Source organism: Gossypium raimondii, chromosome 3 (assembly GCF_025698545.1).
Source record: "Gossypium raimondii isolate GPD5lz chromosome 3, ASM2569854v1, whole genome shotgun sequence".
NCBI lineage: Eukaryota > Viridiplantae > Streptophyta > Magnoliopsida > Malvales > Malvaceae > Gossypium > Gossypium raimondii.
In genome coordinates this window covers 62,658,785-62,670,396 of record NC_068567.1, presented here as the reverse complement: position 1 = coordinate 62,670,396, position 11,612 = coordinate 62,658,785, and the positions used below count along the sequence as shown (strand labels likewise).

Genomic DNA, 11,612 nt, shown 5'->3' with positions numbered 1-11,612 from the left:
CAAGACAAAAGTTGATTAAGATTCCAAGTATAATCCATGACATTGTAGCGACATGCAAGAGATGAGTTTGTATTGGTCCAGCAGCTCCATTAAAAGGTTACAAGCAATCATATGACCTGCAATAATGAAACCTTACTACCATCGTGAACTTTTATCATGCATGTTCCTTGTAGAACTCATGCAGATTTATGTCAAATAATATGATTTTCTCTCAAGTCTCCATTGCATATTGGGCAATAATGCAATATGCAACAGAAGCAAATCAGCCAATGACATAACAAAGTCAATTACCAATTTGTGCATGAGAAAGTGACTTGTACCCAATTCTCCGAGGCCTTTAAGAGCCAATATAATCATGACACCATGCGCAAGGGACCAAGGGAAGGAGTCCAACTGACTAGTTATGACCTAGAATAATAAGCTCATGCACTTGATCTTATTTCACCGTCAAGAAACGAATGAAGGTTTCTATCACCGAGTTTAATTCAAAATTAAATAGTTGAGCAAGTTTTCAAAATATGGAAAAAGAAGTTCCAACATTTTACAATGAATGTATTTAGTTGAGCATTTTTTGTTGCCTGCTTCCATCAGGGCCAATACATGCTACTTTTCTTGTAATAAAAACATAAAATCTCAAGTTTCAAACAATAGATTACAGATTTAGCTTTGTCAACTTCACTAAGCATGGTCAGATCTAAGCCTAAAAGATAGACATATCCGGTGGCGGTCCATAAACAGTGTGCCATGAGAAAGGAATGACCCAACCACCACTTCCATTACCTGAAATGGAAAACAAAAATTGTAAGTCCTTGAAATTCTCAATGAAATTGCTAACAGACCAAAAAAGGATGACAATTAATAATATAGTCATAGTTAAAAGCTCTTTTAACTCATAGATAAATTTGTCTTTCTTATGAAACAAGTTTGGACATTAGTTATGAAGCAAACACCACAAAAATAATAAAAATTTGAAGAAAATTGATACAGTATTAGCAATAGAATAACATATTCCTCCACCATTAAACTCATCCCAAACTACCGAGGAAACGATGTTGGGGTACGTGTTCATTAGCATCTGCAAAACTTCAATAATGCATAAAATTATGTTTTATTTCTAAAGTTTAAATCTTCAAGGCAACCATATTAAAAACCGTAAAACTAAGTGCAATATTCAAGATATATACGTCATTGGTATAAAAAGACATCACAGAGTAGCTGTAGCAAGCAATATTGATATCTTAAATATAAAGGAGCCTTACCAGGAAAAGCATTAGGATTTAGGCCTAAAAGTCTGCATGCTGCCTCAGCCAAATGAAAAGCATCCTGTATATTATCCCCTTCCGAACAGTAGCATAGTAAACACGTAACCTTCAAGCCTTTGGCCTATATAGAAATTACAAAGTAAATCACAGAACTACAAGGTTCATCAAATAGCTCCAGAAAAATGCAAAGCTAAAAAATACGGGTACCTTCAAACAAGAAAAAAGTGCTGCAAATGGCAAACTAGGGTAATAATCTTCATCTTCCAGCTCATCTTCAAAAGGTAAATTACTTTCCAGCATAGTATTTCCTTCAGCTAACATGCTAAGATACTTCCAACATCTTTGAGCAGGATTATATTCTTGCAGCCTTTTCCATCCAAGTTGTTCACAGTTATCATCTCTTCCATCAGGATTTATGCTGGATAGGTAATAAATCTGCGGACCACTGAAAAAACAACCACAAGATCAGCATTTCTCGTGAACAACAGGCATTTCCAGTTACCAAGGCGATCTCCCAGAAAAGTAACACAATGTTCTATATTTCCAAAGATACACAAGTAAACTGATCGGTTGCCCCAAAACAGGAAATAGAAGAACCTCATAGTATATTAATATACTAAATGTAGACAATTTCAGATTGAAATACCTTGACATGTCAATTTTCTGCCACTTTCCAAAATCCAAGCTGGAAAGCAGAACAACATGCTTCTTTCCACTTGCAGCAGCAAAATTTGCCAAGTTTTTGGCAAATTCAACCATTCGTCCCTATTTGGATGGCCATTTCAAATATCAAATAATTCTATCTGTATTCAAGTATCGCTATAGCATTGAAAATGATGAAAAATAGGTAAAAAGATGATTGGGGAAACAAACTCACATCGAAACAAGGTAAAAAGATACTGTTAGTTCATTAGTGAATTTCAAATGGCATGGTAATCCCTCACTCATGATAATCAGAAATGACATAGGACTCCATGTAAAAGTAGTCATTCAATGTTTCCTGAAGGCAATTAAAAGTAGTAAAAACCTCTAGCATTCAAAATAGGACAGCAATTCAGGCACTTAACTATTTATATTCTGAAATATTTATTATTCGGGTTCCTTGTGTTGGAGTGACTAATTATTTAGGTATATACATCTGCTTTCTAACAATGGTCACATAACAAAAAGATCAAAGAGCAGTGTACAAGTATAAAGCTATAACTGGGATCAAGTCGAAAGTTGTCAGAAAACACTAGATTAAGTCAGTCATGTTCTGAGTAAATCCTATTACATGCAACACGTTCTCAAAATGGGAGAAACCCGAAGTTTGAATTCAATGCCTCTAATCCATCTAGTTCAGTTTACGCAATAAAACTGACTCGGAAAATCATCATTCATCGAGATCCGGAATTAGTGGGTCAGAATAGCAAGCACCTTAGTTCCAAAGCATCAAATTATACTTCCAACACAAAAAGTGTTTATTGCATATTATCCAGCACTTAGTTGCACTAACAAAATGTTATTGAATCAATATAGCTATAATTGAAGCAATACCTTAACGACGGGTGACCGCTGTTGGAGGAGAGCAACTCGACTAAAAGCTGACTCGTAAGCTGCAAGATCAAGAAACAATGTATTCAAGCTCCAATATATTTAGTCCAAGCTTCATAAAAACAAAGAATATGAAAAAAAAAAAAAAAAGGAAAAATGGGAGTAAATAGAGCACCTTCAAGAGGAAGAGCAAGGTCACCACAAGGAATAGGGCCATAAGCATCATTTCCAACACAAGGAAGGACAAAGGGATCATCTAAGTACCCAATTCTCTCTGCTTTCATTGATGATACTAATAAATCCACCGCTAGTTGCCCCACATTCCCAATCGACAAAGCAGGCTAAAAAAAAAAAAAACAAAATTAAAAATTTATTAAAAACAAAATTAAAAGGAACCCTAAGGGACGGAATTGAAAGGGGGAAAAGGAATAGAAGTGAACGAACCAGAAGCAAAGTAGAGCATTCTTGGTGTGGTTGTTTGCCTTGTTCAATAACGAATTCCATTTCTTTTAGAAAATTGAGGATTTTTGTATTGATTTATGAAGTTCCGCTCCTTCAAAAAAGCTCTCTTTTTCTTTTTGATGCAAAGATTTGATCTTTGCCTGTGCTACTACTCTTCCCGCTGGTCGTAGTTGCTCCTTTTTGAGCTTGAAGAACAAGATAGCTTTTTGGGCCTGAAGGGGCCAATAGATGGGCGGCTGAGGTTCTTTTTGGGCCACTGAATTTGGGATATTCCCAGGTTTGCAAAGTTGGGCTTTTATTTGGGGATTAAATGGGCCAAATGCTAGCCCAGATGCAAATAATGCTATGGGCGGCTAATCCCTATCCTGTCTTGCTGAGAGCTACCTTTACATAGTACATATAGTACATCAAATTTTGCCTTATAGTAAGATGTATGCTTTTAATTTATTCATTTATAGTTTATGTACTTTTCAAATCGTTCAACTTTGGTCTTTGCTATTTTCGAATCAATTGGTATTTCTGTAATTTTTAAATTTTTAAATTTCAACTTTATACCTCAAACGATACAATTAAATTCGTTTGGTTAAATTTTGTTATCGGTCTCGTGTCATTAATAAAGTTGTATATTTAGCTCATGTGCTCCAATTTGATCACTCTTAGTCCTTATACTTTTTTAATTTTAAAATTTTAATATTGACACAAATGATGTCATTAGATCCATCAACTGATTTTTTATAATAATATGATAAAACAATAAATTGACGTGGCATTACACGTGTAATAATATGTCTGCTGCTTAAAATTTTAAAAATAACATACCTTAATGAATTTAATATTTGATCAAAACTGAAATTAAAAAAATACATGAACTAACAAAGTCGATATTAAAATACAAAACTAAATTCACATACAAAAGATAGCAAAAAGTAACCATATAATTAACACTTATTTTTAGGATTTATCTTAATAGTTGTTCTTTTGATCTTTAGAAAGAAATCAAAGGAACCAGTCTCCCTTTCTTTACTTTTCCTCTTAATCTCATTAAAATATAGGATAAAATTAGCAAAGTTTTGTAGGGATTAGGGTTCTAGATACATCATGGTGTATGACCTAATCATTAAGGCCACATTCTAAAGATTAGATAACCAAATCAAGAAAAAACCCAACACACTAACATTTCATTCAGACTGAACAATGTTTCCACTTAAACCCTAAAAGCTTAGCTCACTATAAAAATATATCTGCTAGACTGCAACTTGGGCCACGCTCTTTAATTCATGTTTCATGATCAAGATAACAATATTATTGATGATTTGGTCAATATATCACCTTCCCTTATTATCTTGTTCAACCTGCTTAATCCAATGGGTGTTAATAGGTAGTTGACACGTAAACAGATACAATGCATAGTCCCTTTGATTAAAGTCAAATCCCCTTATCACTTCCCAAGCATTAACCACCATACAAGAAAAGAAAACACTACACTTGCTCATAATTATCCAAAGCTAGCAGACCAGATAATGCATGGATAACAGCACCTTCATTTTTTTTAAACATTTTAAGAGAGAATGTTATTGATTTGATACTGATAATGTTAGCTTGGGATAACTTGTCTGTCTCATCATGTTATCTGCAGAGAGAATACCAAGCCATGTGTACAGCACTAACTGTGGCTGGTGTAAACTGTTCATCTTTGATATTATGAACATGGTCCAATTAGCATGCAGAAGATAGCCATGTGTACAGCACTAATAGATACTTGGATTATTCCATTTTGTCCTTTTTTTTTTGTTATATGTTCTAGAAATTCTAGAGCTGATCTCATCAACCTCTGATATAATGGAAGAAAGACAATGATCAGTGATGGAGGATGAGTGTTGGGCCCCTTGTTTTCATTTGCTAAATAAAAATATCAATGGAGGTGTGTTTGATAATGGGTTTTGACAAAAAATATTTTGAAACAATAATAAGGGTTCAACAACACTGAGACATTATTGGGGATGGGACCTTTTTTCTGTCACTTCAGTTGAGTTTCAAAGAGTGGAAAAAAGATTGTAGGGCTAGCTTTGTGTTGTTTGATGTTGATTTGTCTCTTTCATGTAACCATTATTTCCTTTTTTTGGACATAGAAACCATTATTATTACAACATGTCCATTTGCAAAATGTATTTTATTACCTAGCTTTCTTTATTTAGTAGTATTTCCATACAAATGCAATGTATTAAAATTAGTTGACAATTATTTGTATTTAAAATTGAAATATCTCCTTTAAAAAGAATAAATATTTTTAAAGTTCCAAAATAAATATAATGAATGAAAATTGAATCTAGATTAATTTCAAAAAGATTGAACATAATTAAGAGTTCTAACCCATAAAGAGTTTACAAGTAATTGAAAATCAAGATCTAGTAGGAATACAAAACAGAGGCTTAAGAGACCAGAAATAGGAGATAAGTACTTGAATTAAATCTTATTATATACTTATAATAAAAATAACCCGACTTGAAATTCGATCTAGGTTCCGACCCTATATATTAAAAGATGATAGACATCCCAAAGGGAATACCTTCTTTTTTACTTCTAAATCAGAATTATCTTCTTTTTATCTTTAAATCCATTGATCCAATGTATCAATAAATCTTTATAACCAAAATAAGTGGGAGCAAAGGAAGACTCACGAGCAAACCATCGGGACAAAAGGAAATAATTGTGATGGGTTGACCTCCAAATAAATTTGCACCATTTTTCATTGTTAAGAAAATTGGAAAATTCAGTAAGTATTCATACTATGCAAGACACCTTGTGTTAAAAAAAAGTTAAATTCAGACCCTAAAAGCAATATTCCTACTTTTACAATATTATTTTTATTTTGAAAATGAAATGGAAAATAGTGACAATGGGCGAAAAGTTTAGTGGGTAATGATGGGTTGGGGTGGTACTAGAGTGTTCAAAGAAAGCATAATGTTACAATGATTGACGTACACACATCTTCCTAGATTTTAAGCTATCAATCCCGAAACAACATGATTGCCAACATGTGGCTTGCATTCGCCCATAGCCATAAACCCATTGTGGAATGTTTCATTTTAAGGTTTGGAAAATATTTTATCCAAGCGCATGCATTCCTACTTGATTACGCATCATCACTATTTCAACCACAAATAAACAATGGCTTGAGGAAGGTCAGTTTGGTAGTTAAGTTTTTTGGATTTGTCAGCTCAGTTTAAAAGAATTTCAGGGTTGTCATTGTTGGTATGAGATTAATTTTGTTCAAGTAAAATTCACTTCTTCTAGGCATAAAATTTTAAGGTTTTAATATAGAAGCATTATTTACTTGGATAAAAAGTTAGTTTTACCATAAAATCTTTTCACTTGTAAATCTTAATTGAATTAAGAAGATTTAATTTCTCAATTGGTTCAATTCAATTTTATTATAAAAGTCAATAATTTAAACTTAACAATTAGAACCAATTTCAACATAAAACCATTCGAAAATGTAATCTGAAATAACTTGGACCAAAGTGACAAAATATCCAAGATGATCCAAATGCTTTATAGCCTAATCAAATCAGTCATTAATAAAGCATCTTATGTTAAAAACTTGGGAGAATAAATCTAATCTTCGGTCCTCGAATGAATAAATATGATAATATTCAAAAGTCTTCGACTATTTGAATGGTTAAAGCTAGTTATGACACCTTGGGCACAGATTCGAATCCATCCCTAATACGAAACGGTTAGAAAAATAGGGACGGGACAAAACAACAATAAAAAAATATATTTATATGATAAAAAATTATTTTAAAATATTTATAATAAATATCCGATTTTAAAATAAGAAAATTCGCCTCTATCAAATCAGGTTGGATCCAACTCCATCTGATGTGAACTTTTTTGCCATCAACATGCATGCATCTTTAATTAATTTTGCACATATATAATATAGTTAGACAAATCGTCAAGTATCAACTAGCTTCCACGTGCCACCATTTTTCTTATTACCATTCAACACCATAATTGGACACATTACACTGCATACTAAATAGTTTTCTCTACGTATCTTGCTTATGCAATAAAATCCCCTCCAACATAACTTCTAGACCTAATTTGTTCATCATACGGGAACATCAACTCCGTATAAATAAAATAAAAAATCCAAAAGTGATATTCTATATATAGTATATAGAATTCATGAATGACACATGCCAACATCTTACATTTTCTTACTTGATAATTGCTCATTTTATTTTGGTCCGACCAATACTTCATGCTTATGTGATCTTATCATCTATTAAAAATTATTTAATGTCTGTTTAAAAATAATATTGGTAAACTAAAGAATTAATTTGATATTACTTTTTAGGGTTCATCGACCCTTGTCTTAATCTTGTTTACTTTTCTCTTACTCAAAGTAAACTTAATTAAGCACTTTCATGTTTTAATTTAATTAATTAATGTTTGTTTGAAAACATGGATTCAATGAGGTAATAGTAATTATTTAATTTCTTACATTTTTATAATCTAAAGTAAAATAAAAGCAGCTTTTTGTAATGACACTTGCCATGTTTACGATACATTTTCAAATTTTCACTTTCCACTGTCACATGGAAACAAAAAATCTAACATAAAAAATATTTAATATTTATTAATTGTTATTAAAGAAAGGGTTTACATTTTATAGTTCTTGCAACAGGAGACAAGTGTTCCGACATGATTCAAGTTATGTACAGATTTCACTTGAAGAATAAAACATTATATAGTCCCCACAGTAGGGTTAGGACACATTTAAAATATGATTAATATAAACATTTTAATGGACACGTATTGAATCAATATGCATCATCTCTTCTCCGATTTTCTTCATATTAAATTACTAAATTATTAATCATTGTAAATTTACTATTTATTCAGAAAATAAGATTAGTGTATATAACTATTTGTTATAATTATCTCACCAAACAATAACCTCAAACACCAAAGACTTTGCTAAGAGCAATGCCAAAGTCAAGCTCCATGAATGTACAAATGCATAGCACTTTGACAAAAATAGATGTTACGCTCTTTCTTGCATGGCTCATACGTGGATCTCACCGCGATGCTCACATACATTGTACACGTGTTAAGATCCTAGATTAAGAAAATCACACTTGCATATAAAATATTCTTCTCTAACCTTTACAACTCTCCATACACCACCATGTGAACCGTTACTCAATCAACACCTTTAAATTAATAATGTATGATAGGTTATGCTGACCAGCTACATTACAATTTTTTTTATTATGAAATACCTTTTTATATTCTTGAATAATATATATTGTTGGCAAAGTATTTTCCTTTTGCCTTTTGGTTTACATTCAATAATTAGAAGATAAGGGCAAAGAATGATGTATATATATATACTTTTCACATATCATCTGATTAATTCACAACGACGTCGTACCCATCGATTAATAATATAATTATTTATTAACCTCAGAACTTAGTTTAAAACTTAATTACGTAATCATCACTTTTGTATAATGCTCAAAGCAATCATTTTAATATAATCGTTATTAAAATAATTTAAAGGAATTATGAAAATTTTAAAAATTATAAAAAAAAAGAGGATATTTTAGAGCTTGGTTGATTTCAAGGCATTAAGAAAACGTTGGTCCAAATTAATAGATGAAGTGTAGAAATTGTAGACCCAATATAGCAACCTTGTATCCTGTACAAGTATATGTTTTGAAGGGGGATAACGTGGTGAGAAGAAACATACCCAATCCAACATGTTCCTGTTTCGTGGCGGCTAGCGCCGTTCATGAAGGTCGTAATTATTATCTACCAACCATGCAGGTGGCAGCAATTCAAAAACCGTTGACAAATATTTTAGCTGCTCCAAAACGATTTTGTATGTGAAATTCCAATAGGGGTTTGGGTTTTTTGGGGCAATGGACTTTAATTTCGACAACCAAAACCTTGTCTTTTCGGTTCACCAAACTCAACTGCCACGACGTTTTTCTTCATTTTATTTTATTTCATGTGAAATTAATTTGAAAATGATGTTTTTAATTGGATCACAATTTCTATATTTAATGTACAAAATATATGTAATATGATCCATACATTGATAGTGAATTACAAAATGATACTTGTTGAAAAAATTATAATAATATATTATAAAAAATATAAAAATATTTATTATATAATAATTCGATCCGGAACCCAACCCGATAAAAGTAATTTTTTTTACCAAAAAAAAGACCCCATCGAGGGGGAGGGTACAAAAGGACCTAGGAGGGAATCATTCCGATCTCTCTGCTTCTTCACCCTATTCCCACCTTTCCATTTTCTCTTCCCATCTCTTCATTTCTGTTGATAAATTGTATAACACTTTTAAAATTATTTGTTACTTTATTAATGATATATTTCAAGGGAAAAATATTTGAAACATTGTCAATGAAATTTTTAGACTCTAAAAGTAAGGTCGAGGTTGATAAGTATTCTATTAGGATATAGTAAAATATTAAAAAACACACACACGTACATGGTCATTTTTTTAAGGTTGTTTGTGGAATAAAAAAAGTGCACTACTAGTGTACCAAATACTAACCTATTTTTAATACGGTTCATATTGATTACATATGAATTTATGTATTTTCAACACATCAGACACAAACTTTTATTATATATATGTACATAATAATTGAGGTAAAACTCTTATTAGAAGTCAGATTGTATTTTGCGCCTTCTACTAAAAAAATGAACAAATTAGTCCCTGTATGTTAGACTAAATAGTAAATTGGTCCTTCTGTTAAAAATTCCCTCAAATTTTACTATTAAAAACTGATCATTGTACATCAGCATAAGGTACACGTGACACGCCATATGTAATTGTTTGATTATTTCATTAGCCACGCCGGTTTTAACAACAGAAATGGATGAAACTTTTAACAGAAAGAACTAATTTACTCTTTAATCTAACATATAAGGAATTTTTTTTTTATAAAAGGGATAAAAGTTGATGGTAGTTTTATGATATTTGAATATGTAATAATATTTAGGTGCTTAGTGTGTTCATTAATTATGAAATTGACTTTCTAGACCCCATTCGACCAAAATTAGAGTATAAAATTTAGGGTTGATTCCATGTAGCCATCTAGCTATCTATAAATAAGGGTTAATTGTTGAACCAATGAATAAATGTTACTTAAATTATAATACAGTCCAAAAACTTTAGAATAAGAATACAACTATTCTTCTTTCTCTCATTTCTTGTAATGCTAGCTTAAGCTTTAATACAAGATTTTAATAGTATAAAAGATTGCTCAAGAATAAAGTTAGCCATGTGACACTAGAATAACCAAACTTAAAAGGTGGCCGAAAGAAAATATTTGCCTACCATTAATTATTTTCTTTATATTCAACTAATATGATGAATATTCCTAATTTGCTTCATTTTGAAGTACTTCCCAATGCTTTTATTCAAATTTCATGATTTAGCAATATTGAAGCTTTGAGATTTTGAAATCTAAACTAAATTCAAGTAAAAATTCCTGGGTTTTCTTTCAATTTTATTATCTTTAATTGTTTTTCTAGATTAGTCATTAAAAACAATTATGTTTTAAATTTTGGGTTCTTTTCTAAGTACAAACAAGATCACCAACTTTGTCATGCATTCTTTTTCCAAATTGTTAATATATTTTAATATTTTATCGTTATTTAAGTCACTAGGCTATTAAATTTTGTTTATTTTTATTTTTATTTTTATGTTCAGCTACTAAACTTCAAGTAACCATTTTGTAACTTTTTAAATTGAATAATTAAAATGTAAATTTATTAATAATTTAACCGAAAAGTGAATTTTCAATATTTCCCATCGAAAATATAATAATTTCACACTTGCACGTTTGTAAAGACTTTTATTATGAATAAAACGATGATTTCAACCAAATATTAATTGAAGTAGGTAGCAAGAAAAGTTCAAAGCCAAAACGAGAACACTTCTTTCTTTTTACGGTAACGAAGGTTCACAAATCACAACCCTATTATATATATAGCATGTTGTTGCATTGGTCAATATCTTCCTAATTATGGAACATACGGTCAAACTTTTTGTCTCATACCATCGTTTTTATCTTACCTATGTTCACAATTAACATCTTCATCAAATGTTTACTATGAATCCATCTTCCATTTATCTATTCCGAGAATAATCACAATAAAGATCATTATTATCAATAATAAATATCTTGATTTCGATAAAAAATATTTAATATATTATTCTAGCTCTAATTAAATTAATCCGTTCATTAATAAATGAATTATTTTAATGTTTGTATTACAAAAATATTTCAACATAAGAGAAATATT

General features: G+C 30.8%; 1 protein-coding gene across 1 annotated transcript; it reads right to left on the bottom strand.

The window, feature by feature from the left end:
- Nucleotides 1-479: 479 nt before the first annotated feature.
- LOC105795497 (uncharacterized) lies at nucleotides 480-3,422 on the bottom strand. Its single transcript, XM_012625140.2, has 7 exons — nucleotides 3,240-3,422; nucleotides 2,971-3,136; nucleotides 2,799-2,857; nucleotides 1,909-2,027; nucleotides 1,470-1,707; nucleotides 1,260-1,383; nucleotides 480-780 (listed from the first exon to the last, which is right to left on the bottom strand). Exons 1-7 carry the CDS (start codon nucleotides 3,297-3,299, stop codon nucleotides 701-703), a joined length of 846 nt encoding a protein of 281 aa, XP_012480594.1. The 5' UTR covers nucleotides 3,300-3,422; the 3' UTR covers nucleotides 480-700.
- Nucleotides 3,423-11,612: the final 8,190 nt, after the last annotated feature.

Coding starts and splice junctions, on each gene's coding strand:
- LOC105795497 (XM_012625140.2), bottom strand. CDS start 3,299: ATGGAATTCGTTATTGAACAAGGCAAACAACCACACCAAGAATGCTCT. Junction 2,028..2,798: donor AGCGGTCACCCGTCGTTAAG/GTATTGCTTCAA, acceptor CCATCCAAATAG/GGACGAATGGTTGAATTTGC. Junction 781..1,259: donor AAATCCTAATGCTTTTCCTG/GTAAGGCTCCTT, acceptor TTTCCATTTCAG/GTAATGGAAGTGGTGGTTGG.